The following is a 26,172-nucleotide window of genomic DNA, read 5'->3' on the forward strand; positions in this document are numbered from 1 at the left end:
TCATTAACTCACCTCCCATCCTAATTCAAGATTAAGAGCCACTGCCACCATAGAACTCGCTTTCCCCTGTATGATTGCAAATTTGAGTCAAACAAAAAAACCTAAAAGAAATTGAGAAATTGCTATTAGTGCATGGTCACAATATTCCAACCGTAGACAACTATATTCGTAGCGACTAATCCAAAAATCAATTTAGTGGACCGAAATTGAATTATAAAATTTTGAAATGTCAAAATATAATTTTATCATTTATTAATTTATATTTTTGTAGAGATTAAACATAATTTTTTTTTACTTTAAGAGAGCCAAAGTGTAATTTTATCATATATTGACTTAAAATTTTATTATTAATAAAAATATTAAATTACATAATTTTTATTTTTATAGAGTCCAAAACTTCTACGTGCCCCTTTTAAATTCACCCCTATTTACTAGTCAGTTATTCATGAATTATTAAAGACTTAATTGCATAAACATGTTTACCTTCGTTACATTTGATAAGATAATAATCCTTAAAATATATAAATAGCATAATTCGCAAACAAATTAAATATAAATATAAATTAGTTTAAAAGTAAATTCACGAATAAATTTATTTTTATACTTATTCAAACTAAAAATAAAAATAATTATTTAAATATATTTTGCTTTAAACAACTATTATATTCTATTATTAAATCAATTTTTGAGGCAATATTCGAACTAATAATTTTAAATACATTTTTATTATATTCTTATAAGAAATACATACAATATTTAAATATATATATGAACATGCATGTACAATTTTTTTTTCTCTTCCTTTTATTTTTGTTTCTCTTTTCAGTTTAATTTGCATGTCTTTGTACTATTTCAAGCTTTTGAAATTTGGTTTTTTTTACTTTAATTTTAAGAAATTAATCTCTCTATTAATTTAAAAATTAAAATCTAAGTAATAATATTTTTATTAGACTACTATTGATTTTGAATAAGCGGTATTTTAATAGTCAAAGGCTTGATTTAAAAATTAAACAAATTCAAAGTTAATAGAAGTCAAATAACAATGTTGTCAATTAAACATTATCTTTTAAGAGTTAATTGCATCATACACCTTTAAAATATAACCTTCATTCTAAATTGGTCGCCAAACTTTAAAACATTTTAATTACATCCCTAAACTATCAAAGTTTTACATATAAAATCCTTCCATTGCTAAAATCAATATTCTAACCATCAAATTAGATGTTAAATGTTATGTGACATTGTTTTAAATAGAAAAAGTTAAATGAAAAATGAATATCATTGGAATGGAAAAAACTTGAATTTGGGCTTTTCGAAGCTTTTACAAATACTTATAGCTCACACTTTTTTTTTTAGTTTTTAACTTTTAAAAGTTACTAGATAACACTTTTCTTTAAAATTTTCGTTTTAAATTATGTTATATAAGATTTAGCATATCATTTAATAGTTTTAATAATTAAAAGACTTGATTGATATAACATTATTAACTTGGGGATGTAATTAGAATGTTTTGAAGTTTGGAGGCCCATTTAAAATGAGGGTTATAGTTTAGGAATATATGGTGTAACTAACTCCCTTTAAAAAAAAATAAAACAGTAACTATATTCCTAAAATTAGAAACTAAGTAAAGGGATTAAGTTAGAAAGTACAGCGAACGACATCTAATTAGACCATGTTTCTCTCATTCTTCCCCGGTCCCCCAATCCCCCCTAAAAAACACCTGCTAAGGTGACATCATTTAGAGGCCATACTTGTAGAAAATTACTTCAGCAAAGTTACTCTATATTACATCAAACGTTCAAAATAATTCATGATACTCCACCAAGGTTTAGCTTTAGCATATGTTGCAATAAGTACCACTCAGTATTAGAGGATCTTAAAACATCTGCAATACATTGAGTAATTAACGAATTAACTAGTAACAGAATAACACACTTAGATCAAAATCATGCCACAACAAGTTACCACCAGTACAGCAAATCAAACAGAAACCCAAGTTTATCACTTATACATCCTTAATAATAGGAAGATTTGAAAACAAATCAAACCCCAAAGTGAAACGTAAACCAAAAAGAAGAAGAAGAGCTATGTTAAAGCTTCATATTGTTGCAAAATACTTTTAGTAAGTAGTCAAAATAAAATCTGTAATAAGCGAGGGTTTCCACAATGTGGACCCAAACATGTAACGTTATTGGAAAAGTAAAATTTATTCATCCAAAAAATAACAAAGTTTAGCTGAAAACAACAACTTCACGGTTTACTTTACGTTAACAAACAAAATTTTATCTTAAACCCCACCCCTAGCTAATTCAGTAGAGACATTACAAACAAATATGCTGCCAAAATTTTCTACTACAACCACTCTTGATATTTTTGAGTCTAATAAAAAGATGTTTTAAGTCCCTTAAAAGTTAGAGAAAAATATTTTAGTAAAATTATTTTTTGACTTTAAAAAAAAAATCTTTTTAGGCCATTTGAAAACTGAAAAATAATAATTTAAACCCCTTTTATTTTTAGGCATTGAATAGTCACATCTCGAGACAATCCCCAAAATTAGACCTGACCACAACATGTAGATGGATGCATTAATTTAATTCCAATATATTCTAATAATGGTTGAGTTGAGTGTAGGGTTTTCCCGCTACCATGTCCTGCAGTTATCATGCATCATATTCATTTTACAAGCTTGTACAATGCAGCCCCATAAATGTTTGATAAATGGTTTCTTCCTGTCCACAGATTACAAACCAGCTCTACCCTTTGAAGAGGAGACCCTAACAACTGCCGTTAGACTCCACAGTTACGTGATGGGATGAAGTGTTATCGGCCTTGTGTTTATTGCCAATAGAATAGAATTTTTAAATTCGAATGGATTTTTTTAAGATAAGAAAGTGTCAATTTTTCTCGGATATTCTTTTTCCTTATCAAACAAATAAGTTTAATGTTTTCTAGAAAGTATAAATTATCTTACTATAAATTTTTTTTAAATTATTCTATATATAATTAAATATTTCTTTCTAATATGTAAAAAAGAATAACTAATACTATGCTAAAAATTTCATAAATATCATTATAATTTCAAAAATTAAATTAAAAAAACTTGACATTAATCCTATTTCTTAAAATTGAACTCATCAATGATAGAATCTGTTGAAAATTCTTGAGCTATCAAGTAAGTTAAAAGAAAATCATCATCCATTCTTTTGCGAAGCATTATCTTCACAATTTTTATGTCTAAAAATGCTCATTCGGTTGTTACAGTAGACACGAGAAGAGTTATCATAAATTCTTTTCTTTTTCTCTCGGCAGTGTTAGCATCTTACCGGAGAAAGATAATTCTTTAGCAATACATATAAATAAAAATATAAAAAAATTACTAATATATATGAGTATGAGTCAAATCAATTAGTTCTATAATTTAACTTTAAAATTTATATGGTAACTCTAAAATATATAATAATTTATATATAAAATTCAAAAATATAAAAATGGGAGCGACCGCCCTGACGCACCCCCTACGTTACCACAAAAATCAAACGAAAGAGCTCGTAACATTGATGATGCACATGCCAATCACCTAGAGTAAGCATAGACAAGTCTACTAAGGTTGGCAGTTCTAGCAGCCAAACATTACTCTCAGAAAATCCAAGCACTTCATAGTCTCGGCAGAAAGGAACGGAAAGTTGAAGTATCAATCTAGCAAAGTAAAGCGTTTGCTAATGGAGGGTCTGATGCAAGTGCCTTATGATGTTACGGTTAGGTTCATGTTGACTTTGAAATTTTGAGAAATTTTTACACCTTAAGCCTTTGAAATTTTATAATATTTTTCTTCTTTTTTACAGCATATGAAGAACTATCAGGATCTTCTCAAGAAGATATCAAAGTGGATGAAACAGGATAGTCTTCTTTTTGTTCATCATTTCTGTCATAAAGCATTTGCTTACCACTTTTGAGACTTGCGAAATAAACTGATTGTGCTGAGTAACCCTAATTGTTATTTCTAATATGGGTTTATGCAATAACTAGACGTCATCCCGTTTTCAAGAATCTATTTTAAATCGAAGGGATCTTAGCTGAACTGACAATATCTTGTCAAATTCTTTTAATCTAGGACATAAATGAAGATGACTGGATAACCAGGTACTTCTTTACAGGAGGTAGAATGCCTTCAGCTAATCTGCTTCTATATTTCCAGGTAAAAAGCCTTTTTACATCTCATATATGCTATGAATTCTGAAAATTGAAATTCAATAGCCGTAGATTTTGATGTCATATTTATGATCTGCATGACCCAACTGATTTTAATGCCTTGTTGTCCATCCTTTGTACGCAGGATGATGTTTCTGTTGTAAACCATTGGCTTATGAATGGGAAACATTATGCAAAAACTAGGTGAGAGCAGTTGTTTTGTAATACCAATATTAAAGACCATTACAGTCTTTCAATAGCTATACTAACTTGTTTAACCACCCTGACTCTTCCCTGAGAAATAGCTATAGTATTTGTTTCCCTGTTAGCAATTTGAAAGTTCAGAGAGTACATTTTTATATTGCAGTGAAGAGTGGCTGAAGAGGATGGACCGAAGCTTGGCTTCCATTAAGCCAATAATGGAGTCCACCTATGGCAAGGATCAGGCTGTGAAATGGACAGTGTATTGGAGAACATTCTTTATTGCTGTTGCGGAACTCTTTGGATACAATAATGGAGAAGAATGGATGGTTGCAGTTTTCCTATTCAAGAAGAAAAAAAGCCATCATCAATTCTCATTTCCACCAATAATCAGCTTGGGGCATTAGGGGACTAAAATAAGAGCAACTGTAGAATCGTTGAATATTTTATGCAATTCCTCCTCCATTGGAAAGACGAATGCATTTTGTATTTTGGACGAAATCAAACAACTGCATCAAGAACCATCAATGTAGAAAATAAATCACGATAGAAATTAAATAACTGATGAAAGTATAATTTCAGTTAGCTACTTCACCTGTTTTTTTTTTTTTCAATAGTTAGCGACATTCTCAACTGGGTTTCCACTATTATCTTGAAAATGGAACCAAAAGCATCACCAGCTTCCAAGGAGCCTGGCTATGACTGTTCTCCATCATAGACCCAAGGAACTCCATACAGAAGTTGCAATGAAGGCAGGCTATCAGGGATTAACAGGCTAAAAACTCAATGGTAAGTACTTGTTTGGTTTTCCTTCTCATATCTCAGGCACTCTAATGTGGCTTGGAGGGTCATATTACATTTTTAGTTGCAAAGCTTAGATATTCTAGTGATTAACAGAAACTGCTTGTAACGTTATGATGATATGGAGCCGAGAAATCATACTTGAAAACCAGCCTTCTGCTTTCCTCTGATGAACTCTTTTCCATTTCTACTCTGAAACAGATTATTGATGTCTTTATATTTTGACAACTATATACTAGTTTTTCTGTAGGTTCATTGGCATCTTGTCCTTCTTTCTTAGCTGCGATTTGCCTTTTTCTTCACTGTTAAAAATTGATGCTTTGTCATTACTATTATTTTCCATTGCTTTCTTTCCTTCTCCAAGTAAAAGCAGGAGTGAATTACGAAGCTCACATTACCTTCTCCACTAGACTCACATCAATCAGTAATGGAAGAAATGGAACAAATAATCAAGTAAAAATGAGAAGAAAAACATTCAAACCAGTGTTTATTTGTATTATAATGGAATGAAAGTAAGGCAACGTAGATAAACATTAACATCAATATTTCTACATGTACCATGCACTATGAGAAAAGAAGCACCTTGCATGGTTAAAAATGATCACTTCCAAAACCATATGCATTGGCCGGCTTATTGTGCTACAAAAACTAGAAACATCTCGTCAAAAGCAATCATCAACTCATTCATACAATGAAAAGATAAAGAAAAACTCTAGAATCTTCCAAATTTGACAAACTTTTTATAAGCACCATAGGTTGAAATAATACAAACAAATACCTCTCTGAGTGATTTCTTTTTACCTCGGAGGCTCAATGAATACAAATTTCCCACAATGTCAGTAGGCATGGAATTGACATAATCTCCTATTTTCCTACGGCACAGCTAAGATTTACAATACAATAGCCAGAACCTCGCATGGTTTGCATCAAGACGCTTGAAACAATGGAGAGGTGCTAGAATGGTGCATGTTCTGTACTACATAAGAGACTGATACTGTAATACAAAAGCCTCCTCTCCCTTGAGAAACAAATGGGAAAAACTATATCGAAGCATATAAGAATATGCCATATAACAAGATTGAAGACCACACGATGGTTCAAAGATCATCAGGTCTTACTCTTGAACTTCCTTTGAGCTTTGAGATCCACCACAATTACTGTGATGTTGTCCTTGCTTCCTTTTTGAAGTGCTCGGTTTGAAAGGTATTCTGCTGCAGATTGAGAAGCTGGATCGATCGTCTCGCCCCTTTCTGGAGTCAGTGTAGTACCGTTCTTTTTGTGCCATTGAAGTATTCGTCTCCGAGCTAGGTCACATGCTTCTTCATTTGACATTACATCCCATAGACCATCACTGGCCAAAATGAGGCATTCATCTTCTTTCGCTCTAGGAACAAACACTACTTCTGGATCCGGAATGATCCACGGCTTCAAATATCTATCACCTGAAACAACAAGAATCACCATCATCATTTCTTCTTTTTAATTATTCTGTCCAGTCAAATCATTTATAATTAATTGTAACATGCATCAATCCAGTATACTTAAGAAAAGGCCCATATCAACATGGGAAACACCTGCAATCAGGTGCGTTATAAGTTTGTCATTTGACAAGAGGAGCTTAATAGAAGCTTATATTATATTATCCTGCATGGACTTTATAAAAGAAACACCTAAGAAACTATCCTCAGAAATAGCCAAGTGATGCTTACTTCTTGAGAAAAATGACACTAATAGCAATTTGAAGTTAATTTCAAGTTAAATCATATAAGATTGATGCCAAATTATAATTTAAAAGATATCATACTTCCAAGGTTTAATACTCAAAATGAAACTTCTAAATCAGTTAGGACACATTGTTTCATCCTGCCAACTTTAATCAAGAGAAAAACAAAAGCACGGATATTTATAACTTATTTGATTATAAAACAACCATACCTCGTACATTTTGAACAGTTTATGCACCAAAAAAAAAAGACTTAAGATACATATATGCCAGAGGAAGCAAGAGTAAAAATTTCAAGAAAAACAGCAATAGATTTTGATTTAATACGCTGTCACCCGATTAAGACACTGCAATGATTAGTTTACACAAAACTAAGACAAATTCATCTAATTCTGAAGTTCCTCCACCCTTCTCTCTTATTCTAAATTATGGTTTGAAAAGAAAAAATAAAAGCATATGAAAAACATAAAACGGTAAGCAAATAGTTCAAATCATTATAACTGAAAGACATACCAATGGACCTTGACATTGCAAGAACACCAAAAACTCTATGACCATTCCATTGGATAACCTTGCCTCCAGCGGCTTCAATCCTTTCATATTCATCTTCTCGATTTGGCTATATAAACAGAATAAAAGTTAAATGGGTATAAATTACTAACAGTAAGAAATACAAGAGGATATAAAGGCACAATTTGCAGCCTCTTACTTTATGGTCCACAGACAAAGCCATGGGCTGTTTCCCACGACAAAGAACAGCTCTTGAGTCTCCACAGTTTGCTACAACAATATGAGAAGAACAAATAAGGGCAACAACAGCAGTGGAACCAACTGTTTCAGGAGCAACAGGTTCCTGATCAGCTTTTCCCACAATCTCAGCATCAACTTTAACAAAACAATTTGTGAATGCCTTTTTCCATAGCTCTTGGCAACCATCTGTCATGTTTGCATTACTCTGGCATTCCTTAATGGACTCTATTTCCTCAGCCAAGGCAGAGTGAATACGCCCACGACAGTAGTTTGCAACCTGTACAATGGCGAAGACCAGGAAACAAAATTACTCCCAGGACATCTCATGCATGATCTAATGGAAAAATACAAATCAAACAGTCAAACTAACCTGTGAACCTCCATGACCATCATAGACACCAAAGAAATGAGCGGTCTGATGAACAAAGTCCCTGCTAAGGCCATCAACTACCCGATCACCAATTAAGAACTGAATTGGAACCTTTAAAAACCGAGGCACAGTAGCAACGGCATCCTCCATCTCAGGTCTCCTTCCGCATATAGAGGTAACTCCCCAAAGAGGCACATATTCAACCTCAAACACACTGCGTCCAACCGGAGCTGTTGTATTCGGTTCCTTTTCGAGAGCCAATTGAAGAACCACTGCAGATGGCTTCTGTTCAGACCCATCTCCAATCTCTTCCTCAAGATTTACTGCCACAGCAAGGGGATCACTTGCAAATACTGTTTCAACATTTGATTCCACAAACTTGGTGGCTTTTGCAATAATATCAACACTGCAAATGCTTTTCTCATTGTCCATGGTACTTGGTGTTCCTACCTCAGAAGAAGCATCAAAACCCAAAAAATCCTCTCCGCAAAGGCTACTAGTTTCACTGGCAACCGATAATGAACAAGAGCTATCAAGATCGAAAACCCGATCACCTTCCAGTGAGAAAGAATCCTCCTCCCCGCTGTCTCGGTCCATAACGTCATTACTAGAAATCCAAACATCTTTACTGTCAGATATCATATCCATGGAGGCAGTAGCTCTTTCTCCCTTGATTTCTCCTGTCAGTGGCAGCTCTACACTACTTTCTTCAGTCTCCATACCAGCATAGTTACAATCCACATCTCCAGCAGTATCTAAATGGTTAGTAGCCTTGGTTTCAGAATCAGTTAAAACAGGAGCAGGACTTGCCGTAAGCTTAAGTCTTGTAATGTCCATACGGGTAGCAAAGGTAGAGTTTTCACACACTGAGTTACCAAATCTAAATGGCACTGCGACCGTCAAAGACATCTCCTCCATCAAAATCCCTATATTGGCAGTACAAAAAGTTACCCTCCAACCCTTCAAACATCACACAACCTGTCATTTTTCAACGAAACTATGACCTTCTGATGAAATAAAGAACAACAACGGAATGTGAATGGTGGGTTTTAAGAGGCCATTTCCCATGCCTTCATCAACTAAAAGGTGTCCAAAAAAGAAGGATACAAGTTCAGGTGTTGCAACTTGTTGGCGAGCAAAAACGGTAATGAAAGGGATATGGGTTAGTCAGATCTGGTCAACTGCAAGTGGATCCAAACTTCCATTTGTGGAAATTATTACCCAAAAATAGTAACTTTAGACTTTGATTATGCCTTTTTTCCAACTTCTTCTTCTCTGGAGCTTTCTTTAATCTTTATCTCCCTTCATCAACTAAACACAGAAAGAACCAGAAAAACAACTTAATATCCAAAGTCCATATAAACCATATATTTATAATAATTTTCAAAAAAAAAAAAAGAAACTTTAAGAGAACCACAAATACATCAAAATTAAAACCAAATCCTTATCCTCAAACACAAAAAGAAAGACTAGGAGAGAGAGAGAGGAAAAAAAATAAAAAGGGTCATGAGAAAGAACTCAAAGAAAGGTGATATCCCCCCCCCAAAAGAATCACAGGAAAACTCTACATAGTACTTTTTTCTTTCAAATATCAATTAAAGAGTTCCCTGGATCTGAGGCAACCTTCTCAACCTCATGTAGTTTTGGACCTTTGGTTTCCCCACCAGTTACCGCTCAGTCCCTCCCCCTCATCCTCCTCCCTCTCTCTGTCAAATAATTTGGTACAATTATAATAAAAAATGAAAATAAATGTAGAAACTTTAACCAAAAGAGAAAGAATGACTACTACCTAAATTTGTCAACTGTAGTTAAGTCTTCTATTTCCCTCTCTTTATAGTTGTTTCAAGCAAGGACCATTTAACATCTGGGAGATGAAACATTGAAAAAGAGAAAAAAATCAAGTGAGAAAGAAAATCAAAGATATGGATTTGTCAAAAGAAAAAAGATATGGACTTAGCTTACGATTAAAAGAAATTAAAAGAAATAAATGGTGGACAGCTCAAGTGGTCATTAAGGATTCAAAAAAGACTTCTTTTTTTACTTCACTAAAAGGGAAAAAAGAAAAGAACTTTTATATTCTTTTATCTTTTATCTTTTATTTATACTTGCAATATCAATATTCTGGGGTATTTAGAGAATTGAAGGAGCCAAAGAAAAGGTACTGAAGAAGAAAAGGAGAAGTGAAAAATTTAATAGAAGAAACTGCATTGGTAAAATGAAAGAGACAGAGAGAGGAAAATTAAAATAAAAGAAAAAAGAGATGACAAATGTCAAATCTTGAAAAGCATATTAAAGCATCTCCACCCATCCCAAGGCTCATGCTCTCTTTCTTTTGTCCTTCTTATTTTAATTTTTTAATTTTATTTTTTATCCTCCAATCAGACAAGTTTCTTTTTCTAAATTCTATCTTAATTAATTTTTAATAAATACGAAGAAAAAAATAGTCCTACTGTTAGATTTTTGCTAGGCTTTCTGCTTATCAGCATCTGGCATCTTTTATTCATTGTTTTTCTTGGCCATCTTTTTTCAGTGTTGATTGTATTCTTGAGAACTTGTTTGATTTTATCAACCTCAATTATTGGCATGACAGGTTTCTTTTAATTAAGAATTACTAGGACTTTTACTGGTTTATCTTTGTTTTTTACTTCATTAGTTTATCATCCAAAAGCAGTGGACACCTAGTGAAGAAAATGTTGGTCTTTACACCTATTTTTTTAATTCTACTTTTATGGATTAATAAATTACTATAGATATATAATTTCTGAAATGAAATTTATTAAAATATAATATCTTAATGGTGATTTTTAAATTAATTTTTTAATGGTAGCCGTGGTCTAAAAATTGAAGATCAAAATGATATCAACTAAAATATTGAATACAAATATTTTACTCTACCAATAGTTGAACCGATAGCTTTTTCCTATAATTAATCTGTTAATTATATTAAAATTTAGGTTTGGTGCATGAGTATGACAGTAAGTCAAAATCAACCAAAATTTACCTGCCTCAAGTGAAAAGTATAATCCTTGGCAACCTCTCAAAGAATGACAACATATCTATCTCACCTAATCAATTGATTTATATGTTAATCATAGTTGATTCATTGGCTCAAACTTGACCTTTTAATTAGCCTATTTGGTTTGGTTGTATTTTAGGTAAGGGCCAGCTTTGACCTCCTTTTTTTTTTTTTCACCTTAGCTATCACTAAAAAGAACAAACCTTCAAATTTCGTTTTCTAGTTTCCTTGTTAGGACGACAACTGCTACTACTTTCTAAGTCAATGGCAATGGACTTTTTCTTCAAGGCACGAAACCTTTGGTTTTTCCATGGTTTCAGGATTAAGATTTTTTAAGCCGATTTGCTGTTAGTCTTTTGGGTCATCATTTCCTTGGACCAAACCACAATATTCAATCCTAAAGGGCCCGATTCAGACCATCCTAGATTCTTAGTTTTAGACCTAAGAAATACTGTTTTAGATTGAAGGAAAGGTTGATAATCCCTGTCACCTAACAGAAAAACTAAGAATGTTAGAATTCTAAAGTGCCACCATGAATACATGTCTGTCAGATGATTTGAAGGAAAAAAAAAACACTTAGCAGATTGTAGTCTTCAAGTTGGTTGATCGTATTTTTACATGTTATAATCATGTTTAAGATTATATAGATTTTATAAATGTTAGCATGCTAATAATTCTAATATGAAATAGTCATTTTTAAAAATTATTTTCTGTAGTTGTGCAGTATTGGCAATTATGAGGTCAACCCACTTCAGCAAAATTCAGGTGGTGTTTCCCATGATGGAGGAGCACTTAATAGTTTGTATCAGTGGCCAAAGAAAGAAACAGGGAAGAATTGCTTAAAACTGTTCACTGATATAACATTTGCAATAGTGGGCAAACTTGAAAATAAAAAAGGCAGTCATGCAATAAAAATAGTTGGGGGAGTACTTCAATGGACAAGTTACTGAGATGAAATTTTATCAGCAAAATGTTATTTCCTCGCAGCTAATTTCTAGTTTTTTGCTAATAAGTTTACACACAACAATAGGGGGGAATCACTGTTCCCAAAATGGCTTAATAGAGTTTCTCAGGAGTTTGATATCACTTAAAAATTTTGACCAGAAACTGCCACTAGAGAAGGCAAATTTACTAAAGCCAACCTGGGCAGCCAGTGCCAGTGCATCAGCAAGTTTCAGAACCCTGATCTAACTTCTAATACACAGCCTATTTGGCTGAAAAAAAAGGGTCTCAGCTTGTTCTACCAGTCAACTAGGAACTGGGTTTTTAGATTTTTCTTTAAATACTTCTGTACACTTAACAAAGTGGTTCCATAAATCAGATGGCAGCCACTGCACAAGAACTGAAGATCTTGGAGGATTGCCTACTTTAAAACAAGCAGAAATATCCATATATCACTGTAACAAGTTTTCCCTTCAGTTACTTTATGGCAACATGGGATCACCTGCCGATGCAAGCATTTGCATCTCTGTTTCCTCAGCGGATCGCTTAGTAGAATAACCTACCCCTGAATCACCTGCAGATAATAACAACTTAATCCATTCAATAGTGAACAAAGGCAAATTATAACATCTATTACTCTAATGGTAGGAGGAGAAAGAATAAGAAGAAAGAGAAGGTTCATTACCATATATAGAACCATGGGATTGCTGTTCCATTGATGGATTCTTGAAATCTGCAAAAGTAAAATAAGTTTAGGTAGGTGTTATTTAAAAGAAAAACTGGACACTGAATAATAAGAAAATTGAATATTATATTTCTAAAGCATTGGTACATACTGCAGTTCACTTTATATTCTTGGTCATAGCGATATTACACAAAATATCAAGAATGTTACTTTCTTTTTCTCAGAGGCTCCAGGAATAGAATGCTGTGAACAAACTCCAGTATTTTGAGGTGATTTTATTGCTATTGGAGAATCATTTTCAAGTTTTTAGCTGGACTAGTTAATCTTGCATGCCTGCCTAATTGCCCCTACCTAAACAGTTTCAATCCAAATCTGTATTTGCCTCAGTCAAATACTGCATCAAGCCTATATTCTCTTAAGAGAATTTTATCAATGCTTATCAACTAGCAAGAGTTAATATGAGCAGTGGCTTCAGCACTTCGTAATAATCTTTCGTGCAAGCACCTTGTTTGCATGTTACCACAACAATTTCAACTATCACTGATTGGTTCAGCATCCTAGCTCCATTCTCATTGTCATCCACGGGTCTGTTCTAAAACTATAATTTCTTTAGACAGATTCAAAGTGGGATAGCCACTTGACTACCTAAAATTATTAGCATACCAATCCTCCCACAGGAAAATGCTAAAGCTGCAAAGAAATCAAGGCTCATTATGCCATCCTATTTGTCTGCTGCTACAGTGCTTCCATATGAGATGAATAAGAATTTCAAGCTTATAATCAACACTGATAAGAATTAGCAAATTGAATTCAACACCCTTAGCTTGTCTGACCTAAACCCAAACTTTTACTCACCTTCAGGCAAATTTGTTTCTGCACAAAATGCAAGTGCATTCCCCCCACCCACCCCGCCCCCCCCCCCCAAAAAAAAAAAACATAAATAGGGGAAAAGGTTGAAATCTTGACAACTTAGTGAAATAGCTTACCAAAAGTATGGCGTAGCCCTTTGACCGCATCAAAGTTCTTGTATGTATAACCAACAAAATTTAAATCTTTGGGTGTTAAAAGCATCTGCATTAAGAAAGTAAAAAGATAGATAAACTCCAACATGTTTTTGCATGTTAGTCGATACTCACAACTATGTATAAATAATATCAAGATATAAATATAACATGAAACAAGCATGTTGGTTTTTGTGGACAAAAATGCATACTCATCACATCTATGCAATTGTTGTTCTCACAAGTTATTAATAGAGATTTTTTTTTTTTAAGAAGAGAGACCAACAATTGTTTTGTAAGTTGACATATTGTCAAAAGGAATAGAAATTCAATAATTGCATATTCATAGCCTTATCAGATCATATTACATGACAAAAACTAGCCACATACTAAGAAAAAAGTGTAAATAAAAAGAAATACACTAGTTGGAAATTTTATATGTTACAAACCTTCCGTGAAGGTCCCGAGCTAGTTCTTGCTGGTGCTGGAGCATCCAACTGGTCAGAATTCCAAAAGTAGTCAATTTATGAGAAAAAAAGATGTTTTTAATTTCACCAAGATGGATAAAAAAAATAGTGTAGCGATTAGTATTTGGAATAAGCAAAAACAAAAGAATCAGAAAAGGAGGGATTCAAGTTATACTTCATCAAACTTCATAAAATTTTGAGTATCTAATTCCCCATTCACTTCAGGTTTAAATGCTGCCTCCATCTCATAGAGTTTATCCCATACAACGTCATTGAACCAAGGATGAGCCTGATAAAATCAAATGTCAACAACCTAATTAGGAACAGAAAGTTGGTAGAAAAGGAATAATATCTCAATATATCATGATCTTACTTTAATTTGATGTGCCCCTCCAGTACCCAATCTGTGGTCAACATCACACAGCAATCTACATATGAGATCCTTTGCCTCATGACTTATCCTTGAATCTTCAGGAAATCTTAGGTGACTTTTCCAGTGCACGATCTAAAAATGATTTATGACCGAGATGTTAGGGAAAGAATGATATCACCATCAAGAGTAACATGATGAAAATGTTCTTTCTAAAACTCGGGAGGGGGCAACAGACATAATGCACTTTTGAGGAGAAAAACACAACAACTAGCTTTTTCAAAAAGCTTGAAGAACACAAGATCAACGATGGTGCTGGTAAGACACCAATAACATAGTTACCCTATACAAGTAAGCACTTGTCCTGCATTAGAATTCTTTAGTAATAGCAGTCTCCATCTGTAAAGAGAAGATTCTATACAATAAACTAGCCCAAACTAGAGAAAAGAAGTTGCATGGTGGAATATCTGGAATTTGGGGAGAGCACACAAGGAAGATAATCATAAGAATACATCTATGGTAAACTAGAACTAAGAAAATAAAGCCAGACATATGTCTTACCTTCCTGCATGTGGTAATTGGATCATCTGAATAAAATGGTGGATATCCAATTAGCATTTCGTACATTATTGCTCCTAATGACCACCTAAAAGAAGTCCAATAGAACAGTCAGCATTACTTAAGTTATAATAAGATAACATCATAGAAGAACCTGTGTCTACACAATAGAAAGTAAAACGAAACTTTAGGCAATTGTTAGTTCCCACATTCAAATTTGTTAACAGGAAAAGGTGATTGATGATTCACGGTTAGAAAAGTAGAACAGATCCCTTCAAAAAATAGAAAAAGAAAAGTAGAACAGGTATGCCTCAAACTGGTTACAAGCATGACTGAAAGAGACAGAAAAGAAATATAACTAACCAGTCACATTCCATGCCGTATCCTTTCTTCAGTAACACTTCAGGAGCTATGTAATCAGGCGTTCCCACAGTTGAAAATGCCTTCAAAATAATAATAAAAATTCTTATTATAATATTTCAAATCTGCTCCGCAAACTGTATGCTTTCATAGCATAATCTGATTGCATTACTACTTATTTAGATATTCAACGAGTTACCAAAATCTTTTGTCACTCTTTGAGTTTTAAGATTCATTAGTAGTTAACAATGCTGCTATTGCAAATACCTTTTAAGGAAAAGAAACTTTTAAATGCTTAAGGAATGATGGTTGCCATTAGTTGCCATCTAGAAAGTCCAGTACATAATGGAATTGTTCACATTTAGCAACAAGAGAAGTTAGGCATGGTTCGAAAGAAGTGATCAGATAAAGAAAGGGAAACAGTGCCATTAGTCCAAGCATCAATCAAGCATCGAAACTGGAAAAATTTGCTGCTGCCTTATTGCGCTTTACCGATTCAATTGGAATGTACTTTGAGAATACATGCATTAAAAGATAAAGACTGGAGAAAAATATTTACATACCAACTTTCTTCTGTTCATCTGCCAATGCTGAAGCTGCTCACGAGGGCTTCTAAAACTGCTCTTATCAGTAATACATCCATCAATATCCATAGGTTCTGTCATATTCTCATCATCCATGGGCTTATTCTCATAGATTGCTGGTAAATTTGCACAATCAATAGGCTTACAAAGGCCAAAATCTGATAACTTCATGTGACCATTTTTGTCCAGAAGAAGGTTGTCGGGTTTAATGTCTCTGGAAAGTGAATGTAAAGAAATAAGATAAGGAAAAAAAATACTTGTAACAATTATCAACGTAAACTGCCACATCACCCTAGTTCAAAATGGACTAATTACGCAACATACTAGGGAAAGCTAAAATATTAACCTGTGAATGTAATTATGCTTGTGAATAGACTCAATGGCCAAGACACTTTGCGCAATGTAAAACTTGGCTACATTTTCAGTTAAGGTATCCTCCCTCATTAGCAGAGTCATCATATCACCACCAGGAAGATATTCCATGATCAAATACAAGTACTCGGCATCCTGAAATGAATAATAAAGTTTTACTATGCAGTGGCTTGCAACTTCTGCCAGCAAGTTCCTCTCAGCTCTAACATGTTCTACCTAAGGAGTGAAAGTACATTTTAGATTAGTAGTATGGAGAGGAGACTAATGGAAAATGACAAAATATTAGAATTTGAAGCATGAGATATTTATAAGAAGGTTAGGTATCAACCAAGGAGCAGACAACAGCTGAACATCAGAGAATAGACAAGGGATTCAAAAGCATGAAGTTAACATGTAGAGAGTGTATGTATAAGTTTTAAAACCAAGAGGTGTAATATAGAAGCAGATGGTGGGCAAAAGTTCCACTCTCCTCAACTCTGACTTTACAATTAAATGAATGTTAATTGCATGTTACCTGTCCCCTCATAAGCATTTCAGATTTCTTTAACTTCTTCATTGCAAAAATATTTCCAGATTTCTTCTCCCGGCACAACCGAACCTGCAGAACAAGTATGAGCAGTAAAATACTCCGGGCAGCCAGCAAATGGTGATATAAATAAGAAGCCCAAAACAGCACGTAGTTCCAAGACTATGAAGCAGCTTATGTTAGAAGCAATAAATAGTTTGGCACATAACAAGAATTAGCATTCTAACCTCACCAAAGGCTCCCCTGCCAATAATGGTTAAAAGATCAAAATCATCAACACAAATCTTGTGCCTTTTAAGTCTCATAAACTCTGTCTCTTTCCTCTCTAAATCCTTTATCAGATTGATCTGTTCCTCCTTGGGCACATCTGAAGCAGCTAGCTTTCTCTCAAGGACCCATCGTCTGCAATGAAATTAAATCATGTTGTTTAAACTGAAATTGGCATTACCAACTTCAAGCATACAAATGCTGAGAACATTTTGGAAAAGGCTACATCAGGTTGAGGAAAACAGTGTTACAACTTACAAGGAACAAGAAACTTCATTGCAATAGATCTCATTTACATAATAACCCAAAAGTCATTGTAGAATTGATTTAAAATTCCTTTATCAAATAAAGCTGAAAATATCATGTACCACATGAAATTAGTAAGTTCTCTAAGGATAAAACTAAAAGTAATAATTTGACTAGCAAATCAGATATTTTAATCTGCGCACTGCACGTGCATGCACACACACAGAAAAAAATGAAAAAAGAAAAAGATAACCTGATGTCATGGTTGTGGTGAATTGGTATGAACCAATCCAAATCTATCAGTTTTCTACAAATAACATCTGCATACCGTGTAGATCAATGAAGCAAAACATGCTTTCCTTCATTGTCTTAATCAAATATGTGTTGGACAGCACTGCATTTGTACCTCATGATAAGTCATTTATATTAGCCCTAAATTTTCCATATTTTCCAAAATAAAAACTTTGCTTTTAACATTTTTTATCTCCTAAGGACACAAGTAACAGGAGTTCCCTTTGAGGTGATTGTAGTTTCTTTTGTTCCAAGGGAGCTAGTTTGGGGCTTCAACTACAAAATATCAATGGTATAAGGAGAAGTTTGGATCATCAAAATTATCAACTCAAAGAGAACTGTAAAAGACATTAAATAGAAGCTTCTTACTGGAGCAACTTTGCATTATAACTAAACCATGCACCAGATCAGTTTTAATAAGCACATACCATTAATTGATGAGAAAAGCAAAGGAGAATACATAACACAATTTTCTTTTCCTGATACTTCGAAATCCATTTTTCGAAAAATTACCTGATTTGGGGAAACTGCTAAATGCTCCTATTAACTGCCCCAATTTCCTATCATGGAAACCTAGGTTGACATTAATCCACTCCCCAAATACTAACAAAGGGGAAAAAAAAAAACTAAGCCTCATACATAGTAAAGCAAAGCAAACACCAGACTCATCAGCTCAAAACCGGAAAATTGAATTAAAAAGAAGAAGCAATTGAAATTAGGTTCAGCTGACTACAAAGTTCATTGATTCCACCAACAAAAATGCTCTAATCTATCATCACAAGTTCCTAGCTTTCTCTTTTTTGATTTCACAGCAACAAAACAAAGATCGTAAAGAATGCAAAAAAAAAAAAGAGAAAGAAACTGCAATTTTTTTGTTTAAGTAAAACAATACCTTTCTTTGCGTTCTTGAATATTCTTCATCTGAGCTCTATAATGATTCTCGATAAACTGTTTAGCAGCAGCCACTTTCTCCATCGTCAAGCTTGACCCTAACACCTCCTCTTCTCCACTCTCTTCTTCCTCTATACCCTCCATTTCCCCTCTCTCCCTCTAAAATCTCCCGTTCTCCGTCTTTCTCTCTCTCTCTCTCTCAGTATATATATTTATATATTTCCTCTTCTAAAAGCTTTCAACTTTTTTCTGTATATCTCTTTACTTAAAGAAAGATAAAAACTTTTTGATTTACTGCAACAGCCAACGAAGAGAGATGATGGAAGAGAAAACAGAGAGCTCTTTCACTGATTTTCCTCTGAATCTTCTACTTCCACTCTCACCATCCTTTGCTGTTTATACTCAATAAAAATCATCCACGTGGATAGATACCATCATGGCTGTGTGTTGATTCTTGTTTTGGAGCGGGTTCAGGGTGGGACTGGGAGCAGTGGAGGATATGTTTTTATTTTATTTTTAAGCAATAAATTTAGCGAGTGTTGTCAGCGTAGGAATGGGGGGAAAGAAACTCTCACGCGCGGCGATGAAAGCGTGAATTCCCTTCGAGATGTGGTGGAGAGAGGTGTAGTTTTCCGGTCATAAATGATTATTTAACACATTTTAGGACAAGAAAGCTACAATCGGGCCCACTGGGTTCTGGGTTGTGATTGGACAGTGCCGCTCACTCGCCTCGAATACAATGTGGGTTTTTGTGTGTTTCTTTTTTTTTAATTATCTGGTCAGTGATTGGCTGTATTTTGCTGCTTAAAAAAACGGGTTGATCTATTGTATTAATGCTCACACAGAAACTCACTGTTTGCATTATTGTTTGTTCCCTTTGATCTTAGTTGTAACAAAAGAAATTCATATACTGAAATCTTACGACAACCTTAACATGCTGCTGTCTTTTATATTTTTATATATATAGTAACAATATTATTATTTCCCTTTAAAGATTATAAAGGTCGTAAAAAAATCATGGATTCTTCACTTAAATTATTATTTATAAGAATATTTACCAAATACAATAGTTTGATGATTTCTATGCTTTAGAACTTACAACTCTAGACATATTTAATTTAATTGATTTGTGTAATTATTTATTTCAATGAATTTTTATAATTAATTCGTGTTTTCATTTATGTAGAATATTATAATTTTATTTAACTTAAGGGGACTTGTTAATAAAAGCAATAAATATTTTGATAGTGAATAATTTTTACTGAAAAAAAATTAAAAATCCAATAGTTAAAAAGGGGAGCTTCGAAAATTACTTTTTTTTATTAATTAATGTTAATACTGTGTTAACTAGATATTTAAAATAACTGATTATGGTATAAATATATAAGTATTAAATCATTGAGTACAATAAGGTAACATAGTAATTAAAGCTGCAGTCAAACACTCCTCTCCTAATATTTTAATTTAATTAAAAAGAAAAATAAGTTGTTATGTTTAATACATATATTTTTTGTATTAATCAATAAATTAGAGTTAAAATTATGGTGACTTGACTAAAAGAGAACATATATGATACAATAATTAAGTAACACAGAAACCGGTAAAATCTAATATCGGTAATCTAGGATTCTAAATGAGATGTACTTTTTGGACATGTGAGGGTAGGAAAGATTACCTGTATCTATGCAGGCAATATTGTCTTAAAAAATAATAAATTTTCACAGTGAAATCTAGCTGTTAAACCAGCAACACTCTGCCATAGAACTCATATATGATATGTATATCTCATGTGTGGTGAGTTGTACCATAATTAGACCAAATGATTCAGTACTCCAAAAAAAAAACCCAGTTCACCTGGGTCTCTCAACTTGTCCATTTTTTATTGGACAATGACAGTTCTCGGTCATGTGATGACATCCCACATTAATGGGTCACTTTTGTAGTATTTCAGTGTTTTTGTTTACAGATGAGAAAATCATTGAAGTTGTACATCTTCTAAAGGTGGGTGACATGAGAGAAATAAAAAATTGTAAACAAAGAGTGGGGGGAAATGAAATTGTTTTATCTTCCTTTCATGTTTGACAGCATTTAGGACAGGCAGTTTAGCAGCAGCTCTAAAAAAGACAGCTGTTCCATTTGGTGGAGTGGGCAAGTTTTCAGAAGAAAAAAAGCCCTGTCTGTGGTTGCCTTTGTGCAATCAATCTAATACTTTTTGCAGTGTAAGAAGAACAATAGCTGCAATTTTAGTTTCAAATACGAGGTAGTGAAAATTGCTTAGACTACACTGTAACTCTCCTTGAAGCTTTTTAATGTCTTGAAAATTAATGTTAATTTTAGTTATAAAGCTTTTGTCATATAAATTGATCTTTAGTATATTTATTTGCCCTTGAAATCCCAATTTTTAACCACAAAAAGTAAATTATTCCATGAAGACTAAATATCTTTTTAAATTCATAATTATTTCTTTACTATTTTCATAGAAAATTAAAATATATATCATCACTGTACTCAACACGATAGATGAAGCAATTAGGACTTAAAAGCAAAACCAAAACTTTCTTCGAATAAAACGATAACCTTTTGGACCATTCGATCAAAACAAAAGGGTAAAATTTCATCATTGGGCTGTTTAGAACATTTTAAGCCTGAACAAAACAGAGCCCAGGTAGTCCTCCCCTACTCTCAATCACCAAAATCGCCAATGGTAATAGCTGATAAGCAAAGAGGTTTCAATATGAAAGGGAAAGGGGAAGTTGCAGAAACACATTGGGGGGGGGGTACCTTATTACAGGCAACGTGCTGTTACAGCTGACAGAAGTGCTCATGCTTGTCTTTTCCACATGTTTACGTTTTCTTTCTTTTGATTACTGGAATCTCGCTTGTTTGATTATAAAGATTGTCTTCCGGGATCATTGTCTGCAAATTTTCAATCTATATGATATTTTGAATTTAGCTTCTTCTTCTTCTTTTTTGTCTCCTGTTGTAGTGGATGTGATTATTATGATATCATTTAAACTGGACTTTGTAGGAGTTGATTAACGTAAACCTTTCATGGATATTTAAGGAACTAAGACATGTAAGTTTACTAATGGGTTTACTAATGGGTCTTTTCTCTCTATTTGACTTCCTCGTTGTTATCGCTGGAGCTCTTTCCTCTTGTTAGAATAACACCTAACTTGTATAAAACCAGTTACCATACATTTTTCTGCTTAAAGCTTTCTATATCATGATATCGACATGTTTTAATCATGTAATGGTTGCTATAATTGCCTAGTTCCCATGCAGATTGCAGCCCAATGCCTGTCTGAATCAGGCAATTCAAGGCAAGCTATTTTGCATAACTATACAATTTCATTATAAACGTGGGGTTGACAGCTAAAACTGAAATCTCATATTTTTTGGGCATCATACACCACGAGAGTGGTAGATTTAACGTGAAAAGAATATTTGGTTTGTTGAAGAATGTTCAGACAAAGACAAATCAATAAAACAGGGGCGTTTGAAGTCATCCAAGAAAGATTACAGGTTTGACTAATAAAAGATGTTATGCCGTGAAATTCGCCAAGGACTTCAGCATTCCTATGTTTTTTGAGTCTTGGGGATGAAGTCACCACGACAGCTATTCATTTATTTGTTTAATAAACCAATAAATCAGGTGATAAACTTGCATCTCCTGTCCTATTAGAATCATTTTGATTTGTCGTGTAGCTTGTAAATTTAATACTTAGTTGCGATTGTATGTTAAGTATTAAAATAACCATAAAATCACCAGGCAACCTAACCAAGGGCATAAGCTCATACTGTTAATATAATAACATATGAGAAAAATGAGAAAAACAAACAGTGCTAAAGCTTGAACCATATTTTGATTTTAAGCTGGTCTTGAGGGGAGATATGCAAAGATAAATCTGAAAGGGGCACTCCCAAAGTAATGGTAACAAAAATGGGCCTAAAGGGTCCCTTCCATTCATTTAACTCAACAGGCTAAGTTCGCTCATAACAACACTGACATAACAATGGCACCAATATCACCCGCCACGGTTCACAACAAAATTCAAGAAGAAAAGGAAAATTTTCATATAACCTTGTTTCAAATTGAACATCTAAAAGAATAATTTTGATGTTTGATTTCATTCATATTCTTTATTCCATAAATTGAAGCAGTATAGAACCAAGGAATACACATATCTTTAATGTCAGTAAAAAACCTAACAGGCTAACACTGTAACTCAAAACTAAATAAATGTTTCATTCGTTGGAGGGAACAAATATAGAATTTTACACATCCCTTCAGACAAATTTACAATTAATCCCTACAATAATCTCATACTACCTTGCAAAAAAAATGAATTTATAATCTTTCAAAAGAACAAATATTGGATACTCTGCCCCCCAAATTCCATTTTTGTAAATTACAGAAAAGCAGTGCCAGCAAGACCATGATGTAAAAGATTATGAGCAATAGCATCTCTAGCTTTCATCGAACTTACCGATTTCAAAGCAACTTCAGGGACCATTCCATCATCAGCAAGCTCAAATTTCAAGTCTGGGTCGATCCCTTCATCCATCATTTCACAAATATTATGTAAAACACAACAAGCTCCCAGCACAACAGGCAAATCCTGTAACTTAACCTCTGTCCTTTTCTGCAAACAACACCACCTCCCTTTAAGTCTCCCAAATGCTTCCTTAGCAACCTTTTGAATCTCCCCAATCTTTTCATTGAAAGCATGTTGTGTCCAAGTCAAATGCTGTTGTGTGTAAGGAACCAAAACCCAATCCATTAATGGATACCCTGAACTCCCAACAATCCAAACTCCTTTTAGTAATCCCCCATTTGCCCTTTGATACAAAGCCGATTTTTCAAGCACTTGATCATCGGTCATCGAACCCGGCCACCCTATACAAACATCTGTAAAAACTCCCCTAGGATCGACCACGCCTTGTACGGTTATCGAGTACGAGGTTTTCTGGTTCCGCTCCGTGTGTCTCTTGTTGAAATACGCCGCCACGCTTATTTTCGGTGCGATAATCGGGATGTGCGTTGTGTACATTGATCCGACGACGTTTGGTATCCCCGAAATGCCCTCGAACTCTTCTTTTATTTTCCGCAAGGAATCCTCTTCTGGCCAATGTAAGTATTTCGGCATCAAAACGCTGCGTATTGCCGAACAGACTTCGAGGACCAGCTTATGACACGTCGAGATGCCTAAACCGAACCGTTTCGAAACCAGCCGTAACGGTTCGCCTGTGGCTAGCCGCCAAATGCAAACCGCCACTCTTTGCTTAACGGGGATCGCGTTCCGTAACGTCGTGTCTTCTTTGGCGATAACGGAGTTGAGTTCTTCGCAGATGAGCTCGAAGGTTGACTTGCTCATCCTGAAAGCCTTCTTGAATTCTTCTTCGGGGTAATCGGGTCGGTTGCAGTCATCCCACCAAGCCTTCGATCTGTCTTTCACCCATAATCGCCTTTGCTGACCCGACCCGGATTGTTTGTTCTGTTGGTTGGGTGATTGGTTTTCCGTTTGGCTAACGGCAGCGACAGCGACGGATGCCGCCATGGTTCGGGACTTCTTCCGCTTCACACGGTCGGTTTCGTCGATTTCGGAGTAGTAGTCTTGGAGATTGGTGTAAAATTCGAGCATAGTTCGAGTTTTTCTCTTGTGATTGGACTCCAAGATCGATTTCTCTTCATTGGATGCTTCGTTTTGCTCTTCATGGTCTCGCTTTTCTTGCTCTTCAAGCAACAGTAGAGAAGTGATAATACCGTTCAAATCTTTCTTCTTGGGTTCATTGTCGGTGGAACAGCTGTCTTCATCGTCGGAAAATGTTTCCTTCCGTCGTCGCTTGTAATTCTCGCCGTTAATCATTTCAAAGCAAGAAAGAGTGAGGAAAAAACAAAAATTCGTTCTTTGGGGAATAGCAAAGCTGGGCGTTTTATATATGAAAAGAAAATGAAAATAAGGGAAAACATTTAATTAAAACAGGCGAAATTTTAAATAAATTAAAAAATGAATTTTACTTTTGGTAAACTACATAATTGGTCACTCAACTTTCATAGATTCTCATTTGGTGTACCATTTGCTAAAAGGGCATTGCCGTTAACAAATATTTTCATTTTGGTCACTCTCAGTTATAGAGGTTGACGAAAATTCTATTTGGCACATCAAATCATTCTTTTTATTGTCCACATAAGTATATAATTTCCACCTCATTATTCTGGCTCTGTCTCTTTCAATCTTCACCCTCTAACGCATTTCCTCCACTTTGCTCTAACTCAAACCAACTTCCATGAAACCCAAAATCTCAACCACTGATCCCATCATCCACAACCATCCTCAATTACCACCGTCAAAACCAACCATCACCCACCTACACCACATAAATATAGTTAGAAACCAATGCCATCGACGACAAGATTTGTAGATTGAAACTGTTTTCAATTATGACTTAAGGGGTAAACTTAGAAGGGTTTAAGCCATTCTTTGAAGAACAAAGACAACAAATATATATCTTAAATATATATATAGAGAGAGAGAGAGGGAGGAGATTTTGGGCTATTGAACAATTTTGCCCGATCAAAGTTTCGATGCTGAAGAAAGGTGGTTCTCATGGTGTTGCTAAAACAATAAGGGATAAAAGGAGTGCAACTTAGGTGTTTCAAGGAGATTTGCTCCGATAAAGTGAAATAGGAGGATGAGAAAAGCATTTTAGTGATGTCGACAATTGGAGATGGTCGCTAGAGAAGAAGCGGACATGACATCACAACAATGTTCTTTAGGGTTTCAAAAAAAGAAAATGGATGATAAGATATCCAAGATTATATTATGAGATATTTTTTGTGTTTAAAACAAATAATGAGGTGGAAATTATGTACACATGAAAATAAAATAAAAAATGAGTTGGCATTCCAGGTAAAATTTCCGTAGCCCTTAAAATCGACTGTGACCAAAATAAAATATTTGCTAACAACGGTACCCTTTTTGCAAACTTTTCTTTTAATGCTCGAAATGAAAATATACAAAAATTGGGTGACTTAATTGTGCAATTTATCATTTTGTTTTTCTTTTCTTGTGGGGTTTGGAAAGTGTGGGGGAGAAAGGTATGAAAAGATTGAAGTAAGTGTGAACGCAAAGAGATTCAATCATTCAATTTCAATTGTGTGTTTTTGTGGGCAATTTTATATAAAAAGCAAATTCAAATACGATACATGTATTTAAAGAATAGAATAATATTGGAAAGAATTAATCATAAGAAATAAATTCAGCTGGTAAAAAGAGAAAAGTTTTAAATTTTTAACTACTTCCAAATAAAAAATTTAAATTATAGGCATGAACGAAGCTTTAAAATATTATAAATGAATTCGGTTTTCATGTTCAGTCTACGAATTTCATCAAAATTCAATTACAACCCACTTTATAAAATAACCAATACACTATTTTTTCTTATAAGAATAATTAATAATTAAATGTAAAATGCTTCCTTAAAATAACATTGCATTAATTGTGTTACCTAAATATTTCATCAATCATGTTAAATGCATTAATAATTAAAAAAACTAAA

The 26,172-nt window shown here is 34.0% G+C and overlaps 4 protein-coding genes across 7 annotated transcripts; 1 reads left to right on the forward strand and 3 right to left on the reverse strand.

Moving 5' to 3' along the window:
* The first annotated feature begins 3,489 nt into the window (after window positions 1-3,489).
* On the forward strand, window positions 3,490-4,978 carry LOC107958858 ((S)-coclaurine N-methyltransferase). The gene is made up of 4 exons (XM_016894758.2): window positions 3,490-3,755; window positions 3,843-4,195; window positions 4,334-4,392; window positions 4,556-4,978. Exons 2-4 carry the CDS (start codon window positions 4,163-4,165, stop codon window positions 4,794-4,796), a joined length of 333 nt encoding a protein of 110 aa, XP_016750247.1. The 5' UTR covers window positions 3,490-3,755; window positions 3,843-4,162; the 3' UTR covers window positions 4,797-4,978.
* A 932-nt stretch (window positions 4,979-5,910) lies between these two features.
* Window positions 5,911-10,344, reverse strand: LOC107958856 (protein phosphatase 2C 53). 3 transcript variants are annotated; one of them, XM_016894755.2, is made up of 7 exons: window positions 9,996-10,344; window positions 9,823-9,897; window positions 9,657-9,739; window positions 8,034-9,344; window positions 7,623-7,940; window positions 7,427-7,532; window positions 5,911-6,632 (listed from the first exon to the last, which is right to left on the reverse strand). In XM_016894755.2, the coding sequence occupies exons 4-7, from the start codon at window positions 8,949-8,951 to the stop codon at window positions 6,298-6,300; spliced, it is 1,677 nt and encodes a 558-aa protein (XP_016750244.1). In that variant the 5' UTR covers window positions 8,952-9,344; window positions 9,657-9,739; window positions 9,823-9,897; window positions 9,996-10,344; the 3' UTR covers window positions 5,911-6,297. The 3 variants fall into 3 exon arrangements, with proteins under 3 accessions (XP_016750244.1, XP_016750243.1, XP_040968829.1); XM_016894754.2 differs by lacking the exon at window positions 9,657-9,739; XM_041112895.1 differs by lacking the exon at window positions 9,657-9,739 and having other exon boundaries at window positions 9,823-10,339.
* A 1,652-nt stretch (window positions 10,345-11,996) lies between these two features.
* Window positions 11,997-18,973, reverse strand: LOC107958859 (serine/threonine-protein kinase 38-like). Of its 2 annotated transcripts, none has more exons than XM_016894760.2 (13): window positions 18,611-18,973; window positions 17,142-17,316; window positions 16,903-16,986; window positions 16,363-16,523; window positions 15,996-16,230; window positions 15,436-15,515; window positions 15,076-15,160; window positions 14,518-14,649; window positions 14,320-14,433; window positions 14,127-14,174; window positions 13,663-13,747; window positions 12,677-12,724; window positions 11,997-12,565 (listed from the first exon to the last, which is right to left on the reverse strand). In XM_016894760.2, exons 1-13 carry the CDS (start codon window positions 18,751-18,753, stop codon window positions 12,474-12,476), a joined length of 1,482 nt encoding a protein of 493 aa, XP_016750249.1. In that variant the 5' UTR covers window positions 18,754-18,973; the 3' UTR covers window positions 11,997-12,473. The 2 variants fall into 2 exon arrangements, with proteins under 2 accessions (XP_016750249.1, XP_016750248.1); XM_016894759.2 differs by having other exon boundaries at window positions 16,363-16,604; window positions 18,611-18,953.
* Window positions 18,974-22,721: 3,748 nt separating this feature from the next.
* On the reverse strand, window positions 22,722-24,576 carry LOC107958860 (protein ALP1-like). The gene has a single exon (XM_016894761.2). The coding sequence runs from the start codon at window positions 24,477-24,479 to the stop codon at window positions 23,022-23,024; it is 1,458 nt and encodes a 485-aa protein (XP_016750250.1). The 5' UTR covers window positions 24,480-24,576; the 3' UTR covers window positions 22,722-23,021.
* Window positions 24,577-26,172: the final 1,596 nt, after the last annotated feature.

Source organism: Gossypium hirsutum, chromosome A05 (assembly GCF_007990345.1).
Source record: "Gossypium hirsutum isolate 1008001.06 chromosome A05, Gossypium_hirsutum_v2.1, whole genome shotgun sequence".
Lineage (NCBI taxonomy): Eukaryota > Viridiplantae > Streptophyta > Magnoliopsida > Malvales > Malvaceae > Gossypium > Gossypium hirsutum.

Excerpts from the sequence above, each read along its gene's own strand:
- LOC107958858 (XM_016894758.2), top strand. The coding sequence starts at position 4,163 with ATGCCTTCAGCTAATCTGCTTCTATATTTCCAG. Across the intron at positions 4,196-4,333 it reads ATCTGCTTCTATATTTCCAG|GATGATGTTTCTGTTGTAAA; the intron begins GTAAAAAGCCTT and ends CTTTGTACGCAG. Across the intron at positions 4,393-4,555 it reads AAACATTATGCAAAAACTAG|TGAAGAGTGGCTGAAGAGGA; the intron begins GTGAGAGCAGTT and ends TTTATATTGCAG.
- LOC107958856 (XM_016894754.2), bottom strand. The coding sequence starts at position 8,951 with ATGGAGGAGATGTCTTTGACGGTCGCAGTGCCATTTAGATTTGGTAAC. Across the intron at positions 7,941-8,033 it reads ATGGTCATGGAGGTTCACAG|GTTGCAAACTACTGTCGTGG; the intron begins GTTAGTTTGACT and ends GCCATTGTACAG. Across the intron at positions 6,633-7,426 it reads TGCAATGTCAAGGTCCATTG|GTGATAGATATTTGAAGCCG; the intron begins GTATGTCTTTCA and ends TTGTTGTTTCAG.
- LOC107958859 (XM_016894759.2), bottom strand. The coding sequence starts at position 18,753 with ATGGAGGGTATAGAGGAAGAAGAGAGTGGAGAAGAGGAGGTGTTAGGG. Across the intron at positions 16,987-17,141 it reads GCAGGGGAGCCTTTGGTGAG|GTTCGGTTGTGCCGGGAGAA; the intron begins GTTAGAATGCTA and ends CTTGTTCTGCAG. Across the intron at positions 12,566-12,676 it reads ATCCCATGGTTCTATATATG|GTGATTCAGGGGTAGGTTAT; the intron begins GTAATGAACCTT and ends TATTATCTGCAG.
- LOC107958860 (XM_016894761.2), bottom strand. The coding sequence starts at position 24,479 with ATGATTAACGGCGAGAATTACAAGCGACGACGGAAGGAAACATTTTCC.